The sequence below is a fragment of the Sinocyclocheilus anshuiensis genome, unplaced genomic scaffold, assembly GCF_001515605.1.
Source record: "Sinocyclocheilus anshuiensis isolate Anshui unplaced genomic scaffold, SAMN03320099.WGS_v1.1 scaffold227, whole genome shotgun sequence".
In the NCBI taxonomy this organism is placed as follows: Eukaryota; Metazoa; Chordata; class Actinopteri; order Cypriniformes; family Cyprinidae; genus Sinocyclocheilus; species Sinocyclocheilus anshuiensis.
In genome coordinates, this window is record NW_015549590.1 from 1,053,278 (window position 1) to 1,075,204 (window position 21,927).

Genomic DNA, 21,927 nt, shown 5'->3' on the forward strand with positions numbered 1-21,927 from the left:
TAATATCTGTTTTGAACCATTGTAATGCACTGATAACCACCAAAAACTGGTGGTGATGAGAAAGTCACATGATGAACCAAAGCTCATCACTAACAGCTTTTCTACGAGCTGAAGAGTGCAATACTTATATATAGAAGGTACACAGTGTCATTCACACAAACACTAAACCCCATCATGGTGACACACATGATACTGAAAAAATGCAATAACATTAATTTAATAACATTAAATGTAAGATAAAACCCTAATGTACACAACTGATAAGAAAAATCTAATAAGAAACAGTTATTTCAACAATAAAAAAACATCAAATATGAAGTGTCATGCAGGGAATTCTGGGAGTGTCAATTTAAGGTTTTTCACTGTAAATTATACAATGACTTTTTCTTTTTCACTTCCAAAAACCGTATTTTTTTTTACTGTTAAAATCACAATAATTTTTTACAGTGCAGAGTCAAGACCGAATCCACATGCTCCCAAGTCCATGACAAGACCAAGACCAGGAAAATATGGTCCTGGACTCTGACTCAAAGATCAAGACTATAATAATATAAGCCAGATTTCAAGACCATATTTTTATGATCTTGGATTTGTCATGGATTTGGGAGAAAGTGTTCTCAGTCTTGAATTGGACTCGAATCTCTTCTGGTCTTGGTTATGGCTTGGACTTGAATGAGCCGGTCTTGACTACAACACTGCTCTTACAACAAAGAAACAATGTGAGGTAAAACATAAAATAAATATTAAATATTTTGCACTATTTCCAAATTAAATAAACTAATCTGTGACACTGATCATGTGAGTCTTTGTATGAGACCCTTGCCATTTTTTCTCATTAAAGCAAAAACAACCCACCCCCCCAAAAACAAACACACTAAGGCAATCTGAAATTCATGTCAAATTTTCAATTCAACCTTTCACTTAAATTGTTTTGCTAATAATATAATTTGCAATTTAAAAGTTTGTATTACACTAACGTATTAAACTAATGAAATGTGTAAGATTTAAACTAGAAGAATATAAGAAAACTACAGTAAAACAGCAACATTGTGAAATGTTATTACAATTTAAAATAACTGTTTTCTATTTTCATATATTTAAAAAAATTTAATTTATTCCTCTGATGCGAGGCTGAATTTTCAGCATCATTACTCCAGTCTTCAATGTCACATGATCCTTCAAAAATCATTCTAATAAGCTGATTTGCTGCTCAAGAAACATTTCATATTATTATCAGTGTTAAAAACATTTGTGCTGCTTATTATTTTTGTAGGATTCTTTGATGAACAGTAAGTTCAGAGAACAGCATTTATATGAAACAGAATGTGCCCATCTTAATGCGTCCTTGCGGAATAAAATTATTAATTTGTTTTTTTTTTATTCTTCTTAAAGACATGAGTTGGGAATAGAAATGCTTACAGAGAAGAAACTTCAAAGAGACAGAAGCTCCGGTGCTCTGTCACCAGCGAGTGCCTGCCTGTCAACCCATGCTGCATCTCTGCCAACTCCGAGCCCTTTCAGCTGCCCCCTGCTGCCATCATCATGGTGCTGTGGGGAAAAAATAAAACAAAAAAACTGATGACAAGCTCCTTTCATGACACTTATCATTGCATTCAATCTAAAATCTAGATGAGCTAGACAAAGCACCACCAGTCCCTATACCGCAAATCAGAGCGTAATCACTCTCAGCATAAGGAGTTCGGCTCATATCACACTACCTTTATTCCTGTATGTGAAGACCTCCGCCTGGTGGTCCACACATCTAGCCTGAATGCCACATGATGATGCTTGCCTTTATCCTAAAGAGATATCTTGGTGTTTTAACATAAAGAAGAACAAAGTCTTGCCGCAGATCCTCGGAGACACACACACTTGCACGCTACTCTTACGTCACTGGTGGTGGTTACATTGTGGTGTTGGTTTCAAGATAAGACAATAAAGGCCTATGTTTCATCAGCACATATAATGTCACAGAAATGCGGGCCGCAGTCAGAACAACCGAGCGTCCGGCGTGTGTTTTTTTTGTGCTTTGACATTAAATGCAATTTCATCATTTTTATCATTTCAGTGAATGACAGATGAATGATGCCAAGATTAAAGTTTCTGCACCAGTCATGTCAAAACAGCCATTATTTCAGCTGACATACCAGCACATGGAAAACTTCCCACAAAGCTTTTCTTTGGTGTAACATCTCAACCTCAAACATCAAAGGAGACAGGACCGCAAAAACAGGGGGCATGAGCCATTTCAAAAGAGGAGTGAAGCTCCATTCACACTCTTAAGACCCAGCCGCACCTTCAGTCTCTTGACTAGCATGAGTTTGTTCCGTCTGGACCACCTGGAGGATGATTTTATATTGTTAAACAGGCTTTGAGATCTTTGTGGCTCTCATGCTCACGGACAAGTATCCGTGTCTGCAAAGCTTTCTTCGAAGCACAATCATCCTGAATTGACCATTGATCTCGGCGGGCTGTTAGAAGATGTGTATCGTAAACACAGAGGGCAAGATGAAGGTAACCGGGGTTGAGATGGATCACAAAGCCCCCCCGGTGCGTTTAAAAGCCCCTTCTGGAAGGTGCTTTCCTGTCAGTTTTAATGTGGATCTGCCTGGAGGTGCTGTTTCAAGTTCATATGAAAAGATCTCTTCCAATGGAGTGCAAGGAGAAAAAAAAATCACTTTGCATTCTGAAGTCATGACAATGTCTGAGATTGAAATAAATAACTCATTACTCTGTATATTAATAATTGTCAGAAATAAAAATGTTTACAATTTGTAAAAAGAAAAAATATATATATATTATTTTTTAAACATATCTTTAATACACCTTTTTATTGGCCGTATTTTTAAGATCAGAAGTTAAAAAAAAAAAGTTTTATACTATTATTATTATTGTTGTTGTTATTATTATCATTATTATCATACCGTTTCCCAACTTTTTTCTATCTTAAAATGTATACTTATAAAATTAGTTATGAAAAATTGTTGTGCATCTCCGAGCAACACAGCGGTGTTAGTTTCTGAATGAATCTGCGTTTTGAACGAATCGTGTGAACCAATGATTCAAACAAAGGGCCATTCATAAAGAGAGCCGTTTACTTCATTCCTGAACGAATCAGCCGTTTGAACGAATCATAAAGGCATTTACCGCCACCTGCTGACAGATTTAGTTTCTTATTTAGAGTATTATTTCATTTAAAAAAAATAAAAAATTTAAATAAAAACATTAAAGGGATAGTTCACCCAAAAAAAAAATGTACATTCTGTCAACATTTACTCACCCGACTCTTGTCGTTTTAAAATTTTCTTTTGTGGAACATAAAAGAAGGTATTTTGAAGACTGTTGGTAACAAAGCTGTTTTAGTTACCAATGACTTTCATTGTATGAACAAAAAATACTGAGATGTTTCTCAAATTATCTTCTTTTATGTTCCATATTGAGAATTATCTCAGTGTCATCAAAACTCTTTGGTTACCTACATTCTTCAAAATGTTCTTTTGTGTTCCACAAATTAAAGAAATTCATACAGGTTTGTAGTCACATGAGGGTGAGTAAATGATCACAGTATTTTCATTTTTAGTAGACTATCCCTTTAATAAAATAAAAAATAATAATAACCTACATGCCTCTACAGCCATTTTCCATATAGCAGCTGAATCTCTGAGCAAACGTTTTAAGCTGTAATGTGGTTATGATGAGCTGTATGCACTTACAACACAATAAAAGGCATTTGTATTTGGCTCAAAGCCAGCCTGTACTTTCCAAATGTAACTATGGCACTTTCCTGACTGAATCCACTAGCGCTGCTTTGGGAAACCCCCTCATCCAGGCCAAAGGTTGTTTTCTCAAAGTATACATTGCACTGCTGCAGCAGAGATGCCAGGTGTTAACTAAATGTTTTTAAATACTAGTTTCTACTGCACGTTTCATGTGAATGACAAACATAAGTTTGCGCAAAGCGTAGTGATAATGTGATTCAATTTTTTAAACAGCAACAAAAGTGGTTTCAAATTGGAAATTCGAACATTTCCTGTTGGAACACTGAGTACAAGGTCAAACATATTTGCATGATGACTAGAAAAACTGTAGCATATTTAAATCCCATGTTTTCTTTTTAAATCCATTTCTTGATTAATTTATCTCTTTACATTTGTATTGCTTTTCAGGCCTGTTTTAAATTTCTGATTGAAATTTATTTTAATGTTTGTTTTTGGAGTGCATGAACTAAAAACTGTCAGGGTGATACAACTGTCATAACATAGTAATGCAGATAGAATGCTTCATTGGAACACTGAAGATCACAATGATTTCAAAGACTTTTGCATGATTCGAAAAACTGTAGCATATTAAAATCCCATATTTTCTCAGGGCAAAATTAATTTTTCAATTCATTCGTTTCATTTTTATACCTCTCATTGCTTTTCAGACCTGATCAAAACCATCTCTCTCAGTATTTTTAGCCTAAATACAAATCACACACTATTTTTAACTGCCGCCAGCTTTTTCCTGCGCTGACCTTTGAACTGTTAAGTTGTTCCTGGTTTTTAAAAGGGGTGTTAGTGGCGGTAGAAGAGTGCAACCTTCTTTTTGAGCTGAAGTACATCCTGACGGATTACAAGAACTCTAGAGCAGAAGTTGCTACCCAGCATGGCTTTAGGCTACCTGGGTCACGGCCCACCCACTGCAGGGGGTTCTAGGTCAGAGGAGCCGGCAGGGAGCACTGCTTTCAGACACCAGAGAGACTCCTCAGTTAACACACAACCTCAGGGCACGACAAACTCCACGTCGACCGCAACCTCTGTTCATGCCAAATGCTTTAACAATGCAGCTTGAAGCGATAAACATGGAAAGAGCTCCATATTTGTGAGCTCATCGCTCAAAGTGAACACAATTACACATTGTTGGTTTCAAAAGAGCTATTTATACAGTACGAAGGACTAATTGTGCAGAACATTGTGAAAGAGTTTATTTTTTTATGCATTCAGAGGCAAATTATACAACAATTGACTCAACAGATTAATAGAGCGTTTGTATGGCTCCCCAATGAAAGACATTATTCAGGAGAAAGAAAATGTAAAATAGTGTCTCAGCAGCACAATTGCTAGTCTCCAAAGCTATTGTTACCACGTTTTTGTTTTGACTGTCTGGGAATAGAGGAGTATATCGCATCTATTTACTCTCTGTTACAGAACTGGGCGGTGTTCTCTACTACAGTGGCTTATAAAAACAGTTTTTGCCCACAGAACAGCTATTAAGGATTTGGGATCTGTGATAAGGACAATATTCAGCAAGACTTCCTGGCTGACATATGATAATGAACAATGGCTAAATAGGCCTCTGTTGCATGGATTCGGCCCTGAAGTATAAGTTCTTAGGAGGCTGTTGTGACCTAGAGCTTTCTAAAAGGCGTAAATATAAACCGTAAACCATTATTAAAACTGTAAGGTGCTGAAACAGAGCAATATCTGGTGCGATCACTGCTGCAGTAGTTTTGGTCTCCACACCCTTTCAGGTGCTTACCTTTGTGGTGATGCATGGGCAGTAGCCCTGCTCCGAAGACTGGCGTGTCCGTCACTGCCGCCTGGAAGCGTGTCCAGCTGTCCTGTCAGTCTGTCAGCAATGCTGCCTCTCATGGCCCGAGATTAAACGCTCCCGATGGGGCCTCCAGGAGAAGTGGCTCACCCGCCTCTTAGGACTTATGTCAAAAATGTTTCAGCCCAGGTAATTTGCTACAGTCAGTGCTCCTTTCTCCATTCACTTCAAAAGCTCCTGTGAAGGGAAAAAAGACAAATGAAAGAGGGGAAAATGGTGTTTAGTTGTGAGTAGCGAAAGATTGAATTCTTGAGGACCAGGATGGACTCATGAAGAGTGTCTTCCTCCAGGTACACCAAGGCAAATCTCAATGGTGTCCTTGCAACCAGGGGTTGCATAAAACAAAACAAAAAATATCCAGGTGATACACTGTAATAATATAATATCACAATGACCCCATAATGAAGATACAATGCTATAAAAAATATAATAATAATAATAATAATAAAACTCCTATTATTATTTACTAAAAGTCATGTGGTCCAATCAACATGCAGGGAAAAAACACAAACAAACATAAAATGATATCATAGTGAGGACCCCTCTCTTAAAATATCAGATAATTAATCTTTTTATGACATTTCATCTGGTAACGTTCCTTCAGCTTATAAAATGCCATGTGTTCTAACACCACACAAATATAAAGCGTTTTAACATTTACAGAATTCATCAGCATAGTTAATTATTTAATTAATGAAAAAATTATAATTTGTTCTATTTGTAAAAAAAAAAAAATGTGTACACAAAGTGTAAGGAATTTAAAACATTTCTTTATCATGGTCACTGACCCAAAAATCACTGGACAAATTACAACATTTTAATGTTTATCTTACTATAAGAGCCCAGCAAACAGAAATATGTTCAAAAAATATTTTGCTAATGTTTCCATAAAGTTATGACAACATTATTTCTGAATGTTCTCTGAATGTTCAAAAACGTCCAGTTTACACATTTCATTTTATCATTTATCAAACATGACAATTTTACTTTTGAATGTTCTCTAAACATTCTGAAACAAGTAGTAACATTTTAAAAATCTTAGACGAACATCTAACTAAAATGTTTCAGAAAAAAAACATGAAAAATTTACTTTTGTGCTAAAGTTTTGAAAACATTATTAAAGACTAGATAACTTTGAACAAATGTTCTATTATCGTTTCTGGAAGAACATTTGTCCATAACTTTAGGAGAACCTTGCTAGAACGTTGGCTAAAATTCTGTGAATGTTCCATGTTAGCTGGGAGGGCAGCTCTTGTCTTCATTGTACAGCGCCACAATTTTTTAATGTTTTTGCAACCATTAGTATATCAATATTACTGTGTTTAAACCTCCTTTACTCAAACTATCCATCTGTAAATGTTTTAAATAGACTGAGGGCAAGGATCATCATGGCTAAAAGACACATAAACATACAGTACATCCTCCCAGAATAACTGTGTTTTTTTATCGAGTCACTTCTCTAACAACATGTTTTAAGCATAATGCCCTGTGGCTCTGACATAATCTAACAAAAGGATTTCTGAATCGATGGAATGAGGAAATGAAAAAGACCCCCATTAACCAGATCTGTCAACATTACAAGGAAGCTGGAATCATTAATGAAGACTCATTGACCTTACAGCTAAACATTAAGATTGAGCACATGCAGCATGGTAAGGTGACGTAAGGTTTGAGAATGAAATAATCTCTTTTTCCAAGTTAGAACATTTGATTCTGACTACAATAACATTCATGGGACATCACTCAATGGATATTCATAACACGAAGACTTATACAGAGAAATTTTGCACAAAGTGGGATCCATTTTCAATGAAACCACAACATTTGTGTGTGTGCGTGCCGGTGAGAGCGCCTTGCTTTGAAGGACGGGGCATGTACAAGTGTGTGCACGCGTGATGAAAGTGTTTGACAGCAGCCCTGCCTCGACAAATTGCTTTTGAGATGTGCCAACACAAATGTATTTAACTCAGAGTCCAATAAACCGTGGCAGGAGCAGTGACATCTCTGTGCTGGATCCTTGTCAATGTTTTCTTTAAGTCTCTCCCTCCCCGTTTTGTACCAGATCAGGAATGCATGAGTTGCATTCACTATTAACAAGACTAAGACTACACAGGTAACAGGATCAGCTCTAATCAGTGTGACCTGAGAAAGCTTGTGCGGGGATTTCAGGCTTTTGTCCTGCATTTTCCGAGGTGATTTCTTCCCCGCCACATTCAATTATGATTACTGAGGCAGCATTCCTCCGTCCAGGCAGAGAGTCCTCTTTAATTTGTGCTTCACTCCTTGATTGTCACTCATTGCAATGATCAAAACCTGCAGAAAGACAGCAAATGTGCATCATGTGCTCTTTTACCTCACAATGAACAATGGCCATCTCATAAGTAATGGCACTGGTACAGAGAGAAGCTTCTGAATGTGAAGACGGCAGAAGGAGGAGAGAGAGAAAAATAACCATTATCCAAAAACATGCTCTGTCATGTCAGAAACTCTGTTTTCTCCAGCCAAATCCCCTGCTGCCTTGCTCAGAAAATATTCAGGCTTTGTAATAGAGATGTGGATGGCAGATAGGGAAGATGTTACGGATTTATCCAAGACTACAGGAGTGAGAGAAAAATTCTGACATTTATGAGAGAGAAGTCATGCATCCTCGGCTTACCGCCCAGGAACACAGGTAACAACACCAGGCTCTCTGTATCTACAAGCCAGAGCTCAATTACGGACTGAACCTGTTAAGACTATCTTATGTTGCCCTCTACTGACCAATAGGCTAAATCAGTGCAAATCTTTGGAGAAAATAGTTCACTTTTCCCAATGTAAAACCACCGCATATTTTTGTCAGTACTAGGCTTTCATGTCACGTTTCAACATGTAGCCTACACTATTTAAAAAAAAAAGCTATGGAAATTTAACACAATGAATATGTTTGGTAAAACATTGACATGAGCACAAATATGTTGTTTTTAAATTAAATCGAAATTCAAAAATGCACTTGTAGTCTAATGACATAAAAAATATATTTTTTAAATCAACATTAGTTGTAAATCACAGAAACCATTTTAACATTTTGGCTGACTTATAAAAGTGCTGTATTTTGGTCATACTGAAAATAGGCTATATATGCTTGCAAAACATTATTCTGCATTCATAGACACCACGAGATGGCAGTAGAGTACGTAAAATGGCAGTAGGCTAAGTGTGCAAAAAAGCACAGATTTGTTTCACTAATAATGACACTTTTATTTTTATTTTCAGCCAAGGTCAGATAACCGCGCTCAACTGTGGTGTTGCAAGGCCACATATATCATATATCAATGTACTGTATGTCGGTTCATGTCATTTTCAGCCAATATGGGAACTTTTACCTTTCTAAACAATGTGGTGATCCTCATGGTGTCTCGCTCCAGTGCATGTTTCTCTACAGCTCATGCTGCACGCCGTCCACTCTCTTGTGCGCATTTCTAAAATTCTAATCCCAATTTTATAGCACTATAATGGAAAAAGAAGCCACAAGCGGTACTCACATTAAAATACACCTTCTAAAAAACTCAACTCTAGGCCTTGCTTTTCCTCTCATTTCACTGCCCTGTCTCTTGCGTTTTCTATCGCAAACACGGGTTCTGCTTGAACGCTACCCTAAAAGGCTGATATTTTTTTATGAGCAATGTTGGCACTTTCCCATTGAGAATGGGTAACAAATTTCTATCTGGATCATTTAGATCGGTCGTGGGCCCTGTGTTTCTCGCCTGGTTGCCCGTTGACGGCAACATTGCTCAAAAAGTTGCCCCGTGTATCCAGGGGCGTACTAGCAAGTACAACAAGAACTATGGTACATGGCCTTCAGATATTCAAAAGATGGCATAGATTAAATCATTAAGAGCCTGATGAACTGTTAAGGAGTAAGAACCAAACAATATCAATATAAGAAAATGTTAAGTTAGATTGACTTTCCATGGCATGTTGAATTAGAACATTCTGTCAAACTATAGCCTTGAGTGCCTAAATAATATAAAATACATATAGGCCTATATATCCTATGTAAACAAGTTCACTATGATGTTACTTTATTGCACCAACTTTGCATAGATGATGGCACAAAAGACCATTTCACAAAAATAAATATGTAAGCAAACAAACAAATAAACCTTATGAGTGAGCATGACCCAGGACTCTACTAAAACAGTTCACACTTCAACCCCCCCAATGTTCAAACCAAAACTACGCCCTTGCGTGTATCATCAGCCTAACATTCCCACAGCTGCCCCGGATCGACAAGTTGAGAGTTGTTCGGTCCGATGCTGGAAGAGTCTAAAGACCTCTGAAAAATTGTATTGTAAAGCATGTCCTAAAGCATCCCTATTTGTAAGATTTTGTATAGGCTATTTAATTAAGGTCAAAGTTTAATGTTACAATCTTATAATCTAGTACAATCTAGCACAAAAATGTATAGGCCTAAACGTTTTTGTTTTTGATTAATGTAGGCTATGTGTACATTCATTAATGTATTTTTTTTTTTCTAAGATGAAGGAATATAATCATAGGAACTTTTTTTAGTACTGACAATGCGTATTCATTTAAGATCCAAATGGTTTGGCTGCAGGAGCTTCTTCTGAACCATTTGGCTTAAAAACTCTGATAGTGTTGTATGACTGGTGTGAATGTACTTTCTAAAAGTATTTAATAAATATATATTTTACGCATCTCTAAAAACAGTCTAGACAGTCTGGTGTTTAAATGAACACAACAAGGACTGATTAAAAAAAAAGACTTTATTTCACTGCTAGAATCACAGGTAGGCTATACCAGTGAAGACAAACATTGGTCAAAACAATAAATAGTCAAGTTAAAAGTATACGTCATTGAAAACATGACAAAAGTAATAGTAACTGGAGGCAAACACAAGTGATAACCCGATGCTCATGCCACACCATATGTCCCATTAGGTCCTTCTGGGAGGTCATTTCTCCATTGGAGCAGTGACTAAGTAAAATGGAAAAGCACACCATTGTAAGAGTTCAGCTCCATGGTCTCCATATGGACTGGGTTGGAAGAGAAGAAGGTTCCAGTCTAATAGCCAGTACAGGAGACTGCGGTGGGGTAAAATCTCTAGCCATGTTGGGCAGAATAGGCTGAGGCACAATGACAGGCCTATGGAGTGAAAGTGGTGTTGAAAGAGGTGACAGTGAATCAGAAGGAGCAGGTAGAGGACAAGGCATGAATAGATATGGAGGGCAGTTACTGGGAGAGGAGAATAAGCTGGTAAAGGTGGGAGATGATGGCGGGGAACTACATTGTGATGATGATGATGATGATGATGAACTGGGGGGAGAAGTCGACTGATGCAAAAGTTTGGAGCCATCCAAAGATGATTCAGGGTGTAAGAGAAGATCCTGCTGGTAGTTCTGGCCTGATGGTGATAGAGGGAAGCCCGTCTGGGCCACTGGTTCATTTCCTGCTTTGGAAGCACCAGTTAGGTTATTATTGTTGACCCCCAGTTTCAGAAGAGCTTCCTTCTGCTCAGATGATTTAAACCTCCCATAGAAGTCTGGTACATAGAAGTCACTGGCGTAGATGGGGCCCGTAGAAACAGACTGCTTCTGAGTGGCCTTAGAATCCATTTGATTAGAAGTCACTGCAGAAAACATTACATAAATTAGGCAAATTATTACTAATAAATAATAGCTTTTAATAGTAAATTCAGATGGATGAAGTAAAAAGTAAAAGCAGTAAAAACCAACCCTTTGTCTCAGTTTTTCTTGTGGTCTTTTTGATGTACTGAACTGCGAGGTCTAAAATCTCTGCTTTTTCCAGTTTTGGATTTTGTAAACGCTGTGGAAGGAGAGAGGAAAGTCGATAGGTATTTTAGGGGTTTGTCAAGGAAGTAGTGCAGAAATAATGCGAAGTAATGCATCATAAATCGAGGGAATGTAGGCTACTCACCGTGTCTGCAGTGCTCTTGAAAAGCAGATCTCTTAATGCATCTAGGTTATGGTTGATTCGGTCTCTTCTCTTCTTCTCTATCACAGGCTTTAACTTCTTTGGACAAAAGTAAAAAATTAAAACTGTTAGTAAGTTTTACGTTTCCAATGTTATCATAACATTTAAGATTTAACTATTGCGTGGAATCAAATAAACATAAATTAGGCTAAATATAAAGTATTTGAGAAATAATTTTTGGGGAAAGAAAAAGTTGCTTTTAAAGAACTTACTCTTTTGACGCCTTCTGTCTTCGTCATGTTGGGAGTTGATCAGTTCGCTCTTCACGCTTAAATTCCTAGATGTGGGAAACTGCTGGAACCGAGCCAAACGGGAATTTTAAGCCTCTGGCGTGGCATCTGATTGGCGGAGAGGTGGCAGTGACGTAGGCACGGTGAACATTCCACCCAGCATTAACCAAACAATCAATAAACAGACGTGTTACTTATGACATCTAAGGACAAGCAAAACAGAAACAAATATATATATAATATTTAAATGTATAATAATTAAAACAGTCATCAAAAATAGATTGAAGCTTTATTTTTAAGCATATTTAGAAACATTTGATGGCGCAACTGGTTCTTGGGAAAAAAGTTTGCCATTTGATTGTATGCTGTAATAGGCCTATGCAAATATCAGCAAACGGTTTTGAATAAACAGCTGAGGACAATGCTTGAGGTGAACTGCTAAAACACATATGGGCACAAATGGCATCTGTCCTGACATTTTGGTGAATAAAAGTAGCATAACAATTTGGTCAGTAGCCTACACTAAAATTGAAAAGTAAGATGAATCGTAAAATCAAAGTGATGCCAAAGTGACAATGTGCTTTGGTAAAAGCATCGCACTTTTTAAAAACATTTTAAATTAAATTACAGATTTAACACTGAGCTGAAGCTCTGAATTAGCCTACATAAATTGCATATTTATTGTGACAATAATGAGTGAAAACAAATATCCTATATCATAATGATAAAAAAAAAAATGTAGGCATATAAATTCCGTTTAATGTGGAGGCCATGGAAACAGTTTTATTTCTATACGAATATTACTTTAAAAATAGAGAAAATATGATGCATTTTGAGCCCGGTCTCATGAAAATGCGTATAAATAGTACGCCAAATAAAAACAAAAACTCGTGGTATTGATACGCAAAAATGGACTTTGGCGTGCATATGATACGCATGTGTTTGGCGTGCATATGATACGAAGTTTGTTGGCGTGCATATGATACACAGTTTTCGCGTAGGCTACATATGATACGCATCTACCCCACAACCCTAAACCTACCCATCGCGTAGCATATACACGCCAAAGTCCATTTTTGCGTATCAATACCACGAGTTTTCGTTTTTATTTGGCGTACTATTTATACGCACGTTCATGAGTTCGGTTTGGCATTTTTGGAGTCGCGCGCCAAGTGAGATTAGCTCGTGTCCGTCAGTGAAAAGTACACGCGCATCCTGCTTTATGGTGAAAAGGGGGGTGTGAAGAGTTGTGATGCCCAGGCTTTTAGAGCAAATCTGTTAAGTGTGCTGTAAGGTAGTGTTTTGATAGAAGTGTGAGCGATTAGGCCAACCATTATTGTCCCACGCTTACACTTGTAAAATGTTGGAATGATCAAGTGGATCCTCAGGAATTAAGCAAAGCAAAACTTTTCGGGTGAGATTTGAAACTTTTTGAATCTGAATATTGGAAGAGAGTACAATGTTTGTTTGTTTGTTTTTAATAAGTTTTGTAAGTTTTTTTTTTAAGCTTCCACGTCTGTTTTCTTTGATGAAAAGCCGTTTCCAAATGAAATTAGCTGTAGGCTGTAGCCCTCACCCGTTAGGCAGGAAAATTATTTGCGAACACACGAGAAGACCCCACACACATCAAAAGACCACTTTCAATTGAAGCCAGTGACTCAACCAAGTCAAACACGTCCTGACGCTTCAGTGTGTAGGGGGAAGACTGTGATCCGACCTGATAGCCCACACTAATGAAAAAGCAGTGATAGTAAACCAGTTGAAAGAAGTAAAATACCTTAGGCTACTTCATTTTTATTGTGAGATTGAATTTACAAGATGGATGGACTGTGCAAGTCAATATTTAGCCTATGAAAGCACCTCATCCTGGATTAAATATTCTCACATAGCATTGTTAAATAGCCTACTGTGCAGTGTTATAACTGTCCAAATGGCTAAGTGCACTTTATTGTCTATCGATAATCATAACGATTTGAATTCACAGCAGGTAATATGCCTAATCGCCTTTCAGTGGTTCTTTTAAATAGGCCTTATAACGCATGTGAATGGTTTAAACCTTCTTTGATAATCTTTGGCAATACCTTAACTGAATAGCGATTTAAACATCCCAGTGGGGGGCTAAATGGGTCATTATTGGCTCTTACTTCACAAGTGACATTATTTACAGGCATTGTCTCTTTCGTCCAGCTTGTTTGTTAATATTAATGAGGGGCTAGCTCACGGACGCCTGTGATTGGTTCGTCTACTTTTATTATTCATAATGAGAAGATTGGGCGTGTACTGACCGTACCATAAATGACCTGAACTCCAAAACGATGCTTATAATCTCACTTCAGAGGGATTTCGTTAATCGCCAAAATGAGTAAACAAGCTGCTGACATACCAGAACAAAAAGACTCGAGACGGGTAAAAACCAAACTTTATTTGTTTCACAATGTATTTTCAGACATCTGAAATATAATTATAATTCACATAGCCTATAAGCCTTACATATTGGGCTATTCTGTGTTATTTTGTGGCAATGTGACAAAATGTGATATGAATATTTGTTACTTATCATGTTAATAAGGCTTTTAAGAATGATATTTTACCATAATATTTCAACTACACTATTTTTAATGTTACAGGTCTCAAAACCTCTCGTGGAGAAAAGAAGGAGAGATCGCATTAATCAAAGCCTAGAAACTCTGAGGATGCTATTACTTGAGAATACACACGATGAGGTAAGTTAAGTTTCTAAATAAAGACTCTAACTTAATGTAGCCCGTAAAAGATGTCTTTATCTGTCCACATTTTTTTCTTCTTTTTAATAGAAACTCAAGAACCCTAAAGTCGAAAAGGCTGAAATCCTGGAAAGTGTTGTGCACTTCTTAAGAGCTGAACAAGGACTGGGGACTGACCCTTTTAAAATCACCAGAGGAAAAAGAGCACGCACAGAGGAGTCTGATGAGGACCTGAGTTCACCTAGCAAATGTCAGAGCTACCGTGATGGAATGAGGACATGTCTGATACGACTCAGCAATTTTATTGCTAGCAAGAGCCATGAGTTTGGACAGGGAGTGGACAAAGCATTTGGAAACCTTTACAAATCACACTCAATGCAAGCCCAGCTACTGTCCACACCATCCCGCAGAGAAACTCGGGTGCATCTCAATGAGGACTCATCACTGCCAGCACAGCAGCATCTCACTCGTGTCCAACTGAGCAATTCCTGCACACCATCTGGCTGTGCGAAGCTTGCACAAAGAACTGTTCTGTCTGCTACCACCATGACTTCAAGTCCTAAGCAACCTGTAATGCTCTGTGACGCTGTCTGGAGGCCTTGGTAGAAGATCACGTCCAAAGTCCCTGCAAAGCTCTCTAAAGACTGAAAAGGCCAGGTCTACAGTGATTAATGATTCAGCAGTGTTGGAGCAGCACTGGGTCAATAGACTGTGAATTGTGTAAATATGTGGATTTTGTACAGTAGATGCCAAAGATTTATTTTGTTATAAAAAGGCATTGAGAAATCTGTGCCTGTATAGTGTGTTTGGTGATCTTACAGCCGAACAAACAAGATACACATTTGTGTTGAGATGACTATATTTCTTAGTTAGAACTTTGATGCTTTTATAGCAACAGAATTTTCTTAAATTCTCAATTTTTAATGGAGAATCATTTACTTAACAGGGTGAACATTTCAATGGTTTTGTTCTTATTTTTTTCAGAGCACAAGTTCATGTCATTTTTTATTTTTCTCTTTGCGGTAATTGCCAGATATTTGTGTTCTTCTAAAACATTGAAAAATGTTCATTTCATTCAAGAGATTCTGTTTTTGTCGAAACAAAATAACAAGGCTTTTTATTTGCTTTATTTTTCATGTCAGCAAAACGTGAAATGTTACTTTGAACAAATAATTAAACCTCTCTAAGGATATATTCTTTTATCTTTGGCCTACTCCTGTTTCTAATATTTGCATGTCCATTAATTCATTTCCTGAGAGATATTCAGCATTGAACGGCATTGTTCTTCAGACACGGTGTGAATGTTCAGCGTTCCAACGTGATAACGGTAGATAACTCGATAACAGGCCTGGCATTTGCAGATTTTCATTGGGCAATTATTTGGTCATCTCAGTAATGTTGCACTTAATCTATGGAAGATATAATGCATTGAGGTGCAGATTGCTTAGGTGTGGTCTAAACGGGCCTTTGTCAGAGCAAATGTTGTTTGATTTATCAGAACATGATGTTGGAATTTGATAGTAGGGCCTACTTTGCCTATTATAGGCCTCAATATTATGTAGGCCTATGAAGATACCGGATCCAATATGGTAGCCTATATGATGACAAAAAGTTCAAGTCACAGACCGATAATATAACCAGGGCCGGATTTACGCATAGGCATTCTAGGCAGGTGCCTATTCTTGCTCGTCCAGGGGGGGCCCAAACACAATGAAGAGATATATAATATTTTTGTTATACTATGGGATATCTACAACAGTAAAAGAACCAAAACCCCAGAAAACATTGAGCAAATAAATATAACAAATAATAGGGTAAAAATTACAAACTATGGCCTATTATATTAATAGGGAAGGGGGGCCCAAAAATTTGTTTCGCCTATGTCACGAAAAAAGGTAAATCCGGCCCTGGATATAACGGACAGTTTTAGCAACAATAAAACTGTCGCAGATATTTAAGTAAATTAAGTAAATAAAGAAAAGTTATTTCAAGTACTTTTTTACTTGCAACAGATCAAATGAAATATTTTATTTCATTTTAAACAGCTATCCCACCCCTCTCCTGCATCTGATTTTATAGCTTGATTTGGTTACAAAAAGTTGTGTTCTTGTCTGTATGGATGTAACAGCTATCTCAAGCCCAACATAAGTGAGAGTTCAGCATGAAATACAATTAAAACATTTTTTTTAAACTCTGGATAAATGAATAAAACCAGAAGTTTGATCTCAATTATCCTATCAATATATCATCTGTGTGCCCAAATGTTTTGGAGAATTCGACTGAACGCGACAAACGATTTGTGATTTAATCATGAGGTCGTTTTTCAATAGCCTATAATTTATTTTATATTAGGCTTTAACATAGTAAAAGTTAGGCCAAGTCTACTACTTTAACGACTTCGCTATCTACATGACAAACCCTACAATCTAAAGTATTTAAAGACTAAAAGTTGTCATAAAACCATGACTGGAAAGAAGATTTAGGCTACCACTAGATATAATGGCTTAGTTGTACTTAATGCTCATACTCTCCCCTAAATCAACCTTCATGCGCAGCTTTGTTTCGCTTTGTCGCTTTGGATAAGCTCTTAGATAAACGAGTTTGAGCTGAAATGAGATTAGACCTTTGAATGATGCCATGCACCGGCTGATGCCTGAACCCGTTATTACAGACAGATAAATCTCCCAAATGCCATTCAACACAAAGAGTGTAAATAGATTATCCAGACCGGATGTGTGCTTTTGTCTGTTCTGATCAACAAAGACCAATGCACGCAGCCAAGTATAGCAAACGTTTAAGCTATTAAGTGCCTAAATAATATAAAATACATTATAGGCCTATATATATACTTTTATATATATTTATATATATATACTTTACTAGTACAACATGTGTTCCTTCTGGCCATTTGACAAAGAACTGTAAAATTAAACCGACGCGTGTCCTGACCTGGTTATGAAAACAAACGCACAGTGCAGAAGACGCGTGTTTAGGTGATGATCGAGACGCGCACGCGTTTTGCGGGAATAAACGTGAAATCACGGTCACTCTACTTCAAACAACAGTTCAAGTGAAAAGCAGTGTCTATTTGTTTTCAACAATCATTACATTTAATATTGCCATTATATGTAGCCTACATGTCGGCGGCTTGTGGCATCTCAAAGCCTGGAATGATAAAGCTTCATTCCCACTTTACCGTGCATAATTCACCCTACTCAGTCCATAAGGTCTACCTACTTCAAAAAGGCGAATAATACCTCAAAGTCTGTCTGTTTAATTAGCTTTGCATATTATTGTTTCGATAAATAGCTAATCCCTTTAGGAGCTTTACGCCACAGTTTACGATTTGGACTTAACGCGGGTGTGTTGGCAACCTGCTTTTAAAGCATATACAGCTCCCTTACATGTAGCGCCGTTCTTCTAATGCCTTTTATTCATGTGCGTTAATCCCCGGCGGGTGGGAAATGAAGGGGGACAGGTCCCCCTCCGCGGGATATTAATTGGAGGTAAGCATCCACAATGCGGACGTCTGTGCTTCAGCGCTTCTCCATTGCGCGTCTGATGGCCTGTTGCGCAGGGGCGGATACACACCCTGTTGACCGAACGCTTCAATGACATTACCCTGAGCAACATCTGGTTCGCATGCACCACTCGCCTGCCCCTTTAATTCGAAAAACGAGTCGCCTCACTGGGCAACTCTCAAGGCTTTGGTACATAGTGATGCACAGCAGTGTGAGGTATTACCTGACCAAGGTCTTGTGCTTTTGGGAATGTGTAAGTTTTTGTGTATATGTTTCACTTTTATTATTATTTAAAAAAATAAATAGTTGTACTTTTACTATGACCTAAGATACTCATCATCATTTATTTTCGAAAACGAAAACTCACGCGCTATTTATGAAACCAATGAAATTAACTAATGAGAAACTTCAGTGTCCTGTTTTTTCAGTGACTCTTTCCCTTATTGAGCAGTTGATAAAGCCCATACATTTCTACACATTGTCCAGGCATTCCCAGAATAAAATAGGAAAGGAGAATAATTGTAATTTTACTTTTTTGTAGCTGTTTTCTCCTCTATTTTAGTTAACACATGGGAACTTTTCAACTGATTTTTATTTGTTGTTAAATTTTTACTCAATTTAGTTTACTGTCCAAGAAACTTGGATTTCTTACATCCAAGAAACGTTTTGTTTATTTACGTCTAACCTACCACTTTTCCTAAAAGCATCAATATATTTAATGACACTTCTTGAAAACTGCAACAAATCATCATAAACAAACCAAAAATGTATACAGTGAATGCTTGAAAATGTACCTTTATGAGTTATTTTACTTGCAGTTCTTGTAATTGATCTATATTTTAAAACAGTATATATAATTGTAATTTATATTCAATGTTTCTGTTTTTTATTTATTCTGTGCCATACACAGATTATACAATAAACAAAAATATACAAAACTAAAATGATATAGAAGACAATGTATTGAACTGTGTTTAATTTGATAATATAAGTTTGTTGTATGAATAACCAAGCTTACAATTCTTTTTAGTCTATGTACTTGTTTCATGGTAATAATTCACATTTGGAATTCTGCATTAATGTTTTTGAATTTAGTGTAAATTAACCAAAAGTTAAGCAAATGATTTCTTGTATTCAGCTCAGCCCTGTATAACCTTCCAAAATGTCCCACATTAAAAACTTGAGTGTACTGCATAGCCTACTTGTGGCAGACACTCATACAGACACAGCAGTGTTGTTCACAATTTGTAACAGAAACACGGACACTTTTCACAGAATGTCATGAGGCATTTTCAGTTATTATCATCGTAAAAATGGCATTTAAAAAAAAAAAATCTTATATTTAAATATTTGAATTAAAAATTAAATAGTTAATGCTGTTTGGTGAGTGTTACAACACAGTGGGTAATACAACCACTGAGAGTGTTGAAAACTTGACATCAATCACTTTTTTTTCTTAAAGGTGCAGTAGGAGATCTTGGAAAATGCTAACTTTAGCCCGATAGCACTGAACGCGAATGTCCCACCCTCCCTGCAATTGCCGTCCAAAGCCACGGCCCCTGAACGCATTTACGCTCACAGACCAGAGACAACATTACTACAATAGGCTACATCATGTTCCCAATTCCAGCCCATGTTCCGAAGTGAAGTAAACTTCAACGGATTTCCCCCGCTCAGGGAGTAGGGAGCAATGAACACTGTGAAGGGATCATATCGATCGGAACACAGTTCATGCACATAGCTCACTTCTAACGAGCTGGCGCAAGGACTAGATTAACCGCTGGGCTACATCATGTGTCAGTCACCGGTGATAAATCTTTAAAAGTACTACAATACCAGGAAGGAAGATCGGGTTGTTGATGTTTGCCTGCCATCCTCGCTCTGTCAGCACAGCGTGTGTGAACGCGCTGATGACGTATCCTGTCTGCGCAAACCGGGTGCGGAAAGGTATGCTAATACATACGTTGACAGGCAGGTAGGAAAGCCAATTAAAATGCTCGGACTGAGCATTTTGATTGGACGAACATTTCCTGATCCTACGCCTTCCACATAATATATATATACAGACAAATACATTTAGACCACTTAACTTAATGATTGCTATCGGGATGTGAAGAGACTTTCAACCAGCATAACAAAAAATGTTTCTGAAGACAATCAGCTATTGCACCTTTAAGAAAACTGCTATCACAGATTTTTCGTTTGCTATTAGAGCAAATAGGAACACAAATTATATTTTTGTAGTTTATGTTAACCTCTACAGAAGTTTTCTGATTCTGAGAACCTCGGAAATGTGAAAAGGGTCCACTAATGTCAAAATGAACACTTTTAACATATTAACTGCAAGAACAAAAAGAGGATGCTGAACATAAACAAAATTTATTGATAGCCTAATAGCATCAAACAAAAAACCTACAGAATTCTGTTAATAGACATGTGAACAAGCATGTGTTTTTAGCAGGCATATTCAGTCTCTGAGTTTTGCTGGATAAGACTAGTGTCCAGAATCATAATCCATTTAGACTTTCCCAACAGCCTGACCCTGAGCGCGCTGGTACTCCTGCTGCAGGCTGGACAGAACTTCCCGATGCTGCTCAGACTTCCTCTCCATCTCCTTCAGTAAAGTTTCATAGCGCTGACTGAGATGAAGAAGAGATCAGTTAGGGGTTTGCCTATGTGAACTACACACTCAAATACAACAGATTTAAATGCACTACATACATTTCACCATTGATGTATTCCAATCTCTTGCTCACTGTTGCTTTGGCTTCATCTAGATCTTGTTTGACCAAAACTGGTCCAATTAGTTTGTAAACTGTATTTTGGATATCCAACAATGCAAGCTCCTACAGAGGGATGACGTGGTAAAACATGATCAACATACATAAATGAATGTGTATATATTGTAGCATGACAAAAATGAACATGCAAATGTGGAAGATATCCTGTAATTATGGTCTTACCTCCTTAACAATATTATTTTCAGTCAATTGTGCCTCCAGTTTCTGTCTTGCTGACATACTTTTACTGACATCTGCGAAAAATAAAACGAGTTAACGGTTTCTACGTTCACAAAAAATAAATTACAGAAAATAATTTTATTATGCGAATACAAATACAACAGCAAACCAATCCTATTTAAAATGTACATTACATTAATCTAACGTTTCTACAAGAATAAGATAAAAACACTTAAGAAAAAGCTTTTTAGTGACTGTATTAAGAAAGCGGATCACTATGACAGCTCTGGACAGGTGTTGACTAACAAGCTAAATCAGTCCATCTTGAGAGCCTGATTTGTGACAGCAGGCACTTCTTTTTGCATTGTAGTCAAATATATAAAATATGAGCAAAATGAATGTCAATATGCACATGCAGAGAGTGTCGGAAGGCCTGCTATAATGGATAGCTGTCTAGCTAGCGTTGTGATGGCATACCTTTTTGCAGTTGTTGATATTTCTCCAACTCAGCCTGTAATTTCTTCTGAATCGCTTCAGCCATCACAACAGCTATTCTAATTACTGATCCCTTTATATGTTTCTAAATACCAACAAACAGAGGTATCTTATAACAAAAGCAGTAAGCCAGCACACGGATCATGCACACAGTCTGGGGCGCACGGGAAATGACGCAATGCTCACGTGGGGGTTTTGACAGTCGATAAAAAGAGTCACTTCGCCATCTAGTGTTGAAAATGAAGCCCAATAATACAAATGTTCATTGGTTTTCATTGACGCGACTTCAGATAAACACTGTGAAATGGGCAATAATAAAATATATATATATATATTTTTATATTATATTTAAATGTTATGTAGCGTTCAATATAAGTAATTTTCATTATAAATACTATATTCCTCCTGTATG

The 21,927-nt window shown here is 37.2% G+C and overlaps 3 protein-coding genes and 1 long non-coding RNA gene across 6 annotated transcripts; 1 reads left to right on the forward strand and 3 right to left on the reverse strand.

Moving 5' to 3' along the window:
* Positions 1 to 1,406: 1,406 nt before the first annotated feature.
* On the reverse strand, positions 1,407 to 9,258 carry LOC107658022 (uncharacterized). 3 transcript variants are annotated; one of them, XR_001630739.1, is made up of 3 exons: positions 8,955 to 9,258; positions 5,521 to 5,769; positions 1,407 to 1,548 (listed from the first exon to the last, which is right to left on the reverse strand). It is a non-coding gene; the product is annotated as an uncharacterized LOC107658022 (long non-coding RNA). The 3 variants fall into 3 exon arrangements; XR_001630738.1 differs by lacking the exon at positions 8,955 to 9,258 and adding an exon at positions 8,249 to 8,322; XR_001630740.1 differs by lacking the exon at positions 8,955 to 9,258 and adding an exon at positions 7,946 to 8,117.
* Positions 9,259 to 10,365: 1,107 nt separating this feature from the next.
* LOC107658023 (transcription factor HES-7-like) lies at positions 10,366 to 11,893 on the reverse strand. Its single transcript, XM_016446400.1, has 4 exons — positions 11,799 to 11,893; positions 11,530 to 11,625; positions 11,328 to 11,418; positions 10,366 to 11,221 (listed from the first exon to the last, which is right to left on the reverse strand). Exons 1-4 carry the CDS (start codon positions 11,823 to 11,825, stop codon positions 10,605 to 10,607), a joined length of 831 nt encoding a protein of 276 aa, XP_016301886.1. The 5' UTR covers positions 11,826 to 11,893; the 3' UTR covers positions 10,366 to 10,604.
* A 2,281-nt stretch (positions 11,894 to 14,174) lies between these two features.
* On the forward strand, positions 14,175 to 15,145 carry LOC107658035 (transcription factor HES-7.1-B-like). The gene is made up of 3 exons (XM_016446420.1): positions 14,175 to 14,222; positions 14,444 to 14,539; positions 14,630 to 15,145. Exons 1-3 carry the CDS (start codon positions 14,175 to 14,177, stop codon positions 15,143 to 15,145), a joined length of 660 nt encoding a protein of 219 aa, XP_016301906.1.
* A 5,281-nt stretch (positions 15,146 to 20,426) lies between these two features.
* Positions 20,427 to 21,685, reverse strand: LOC107658024 (prefoldin subunit 6-like). Its single transcript, XM_016446401.1, has 4 exons — positions 21,498 to 21,685; positions 21,024 to 21,094; positions 20,782 to 20,906; positions 20,427 to 20,699 (listed from the first exon to the last, which is right to left on the reverse strand). The coding sequence occupies exons 1-4, from the start codon at positions 21,559 to 21,561 to the stop codon at positions 20,579 to 20,581; spliced, it is 381 nt and encodes a 126-aa protein (XP_016301887.1). The 5' UTR covers positions 21,562 to 21,685; the 3' UTR covers positions 20,427 to 20,578.
* Positions 21,686 to 21,927: the final 242 nt, after the last annotated feature.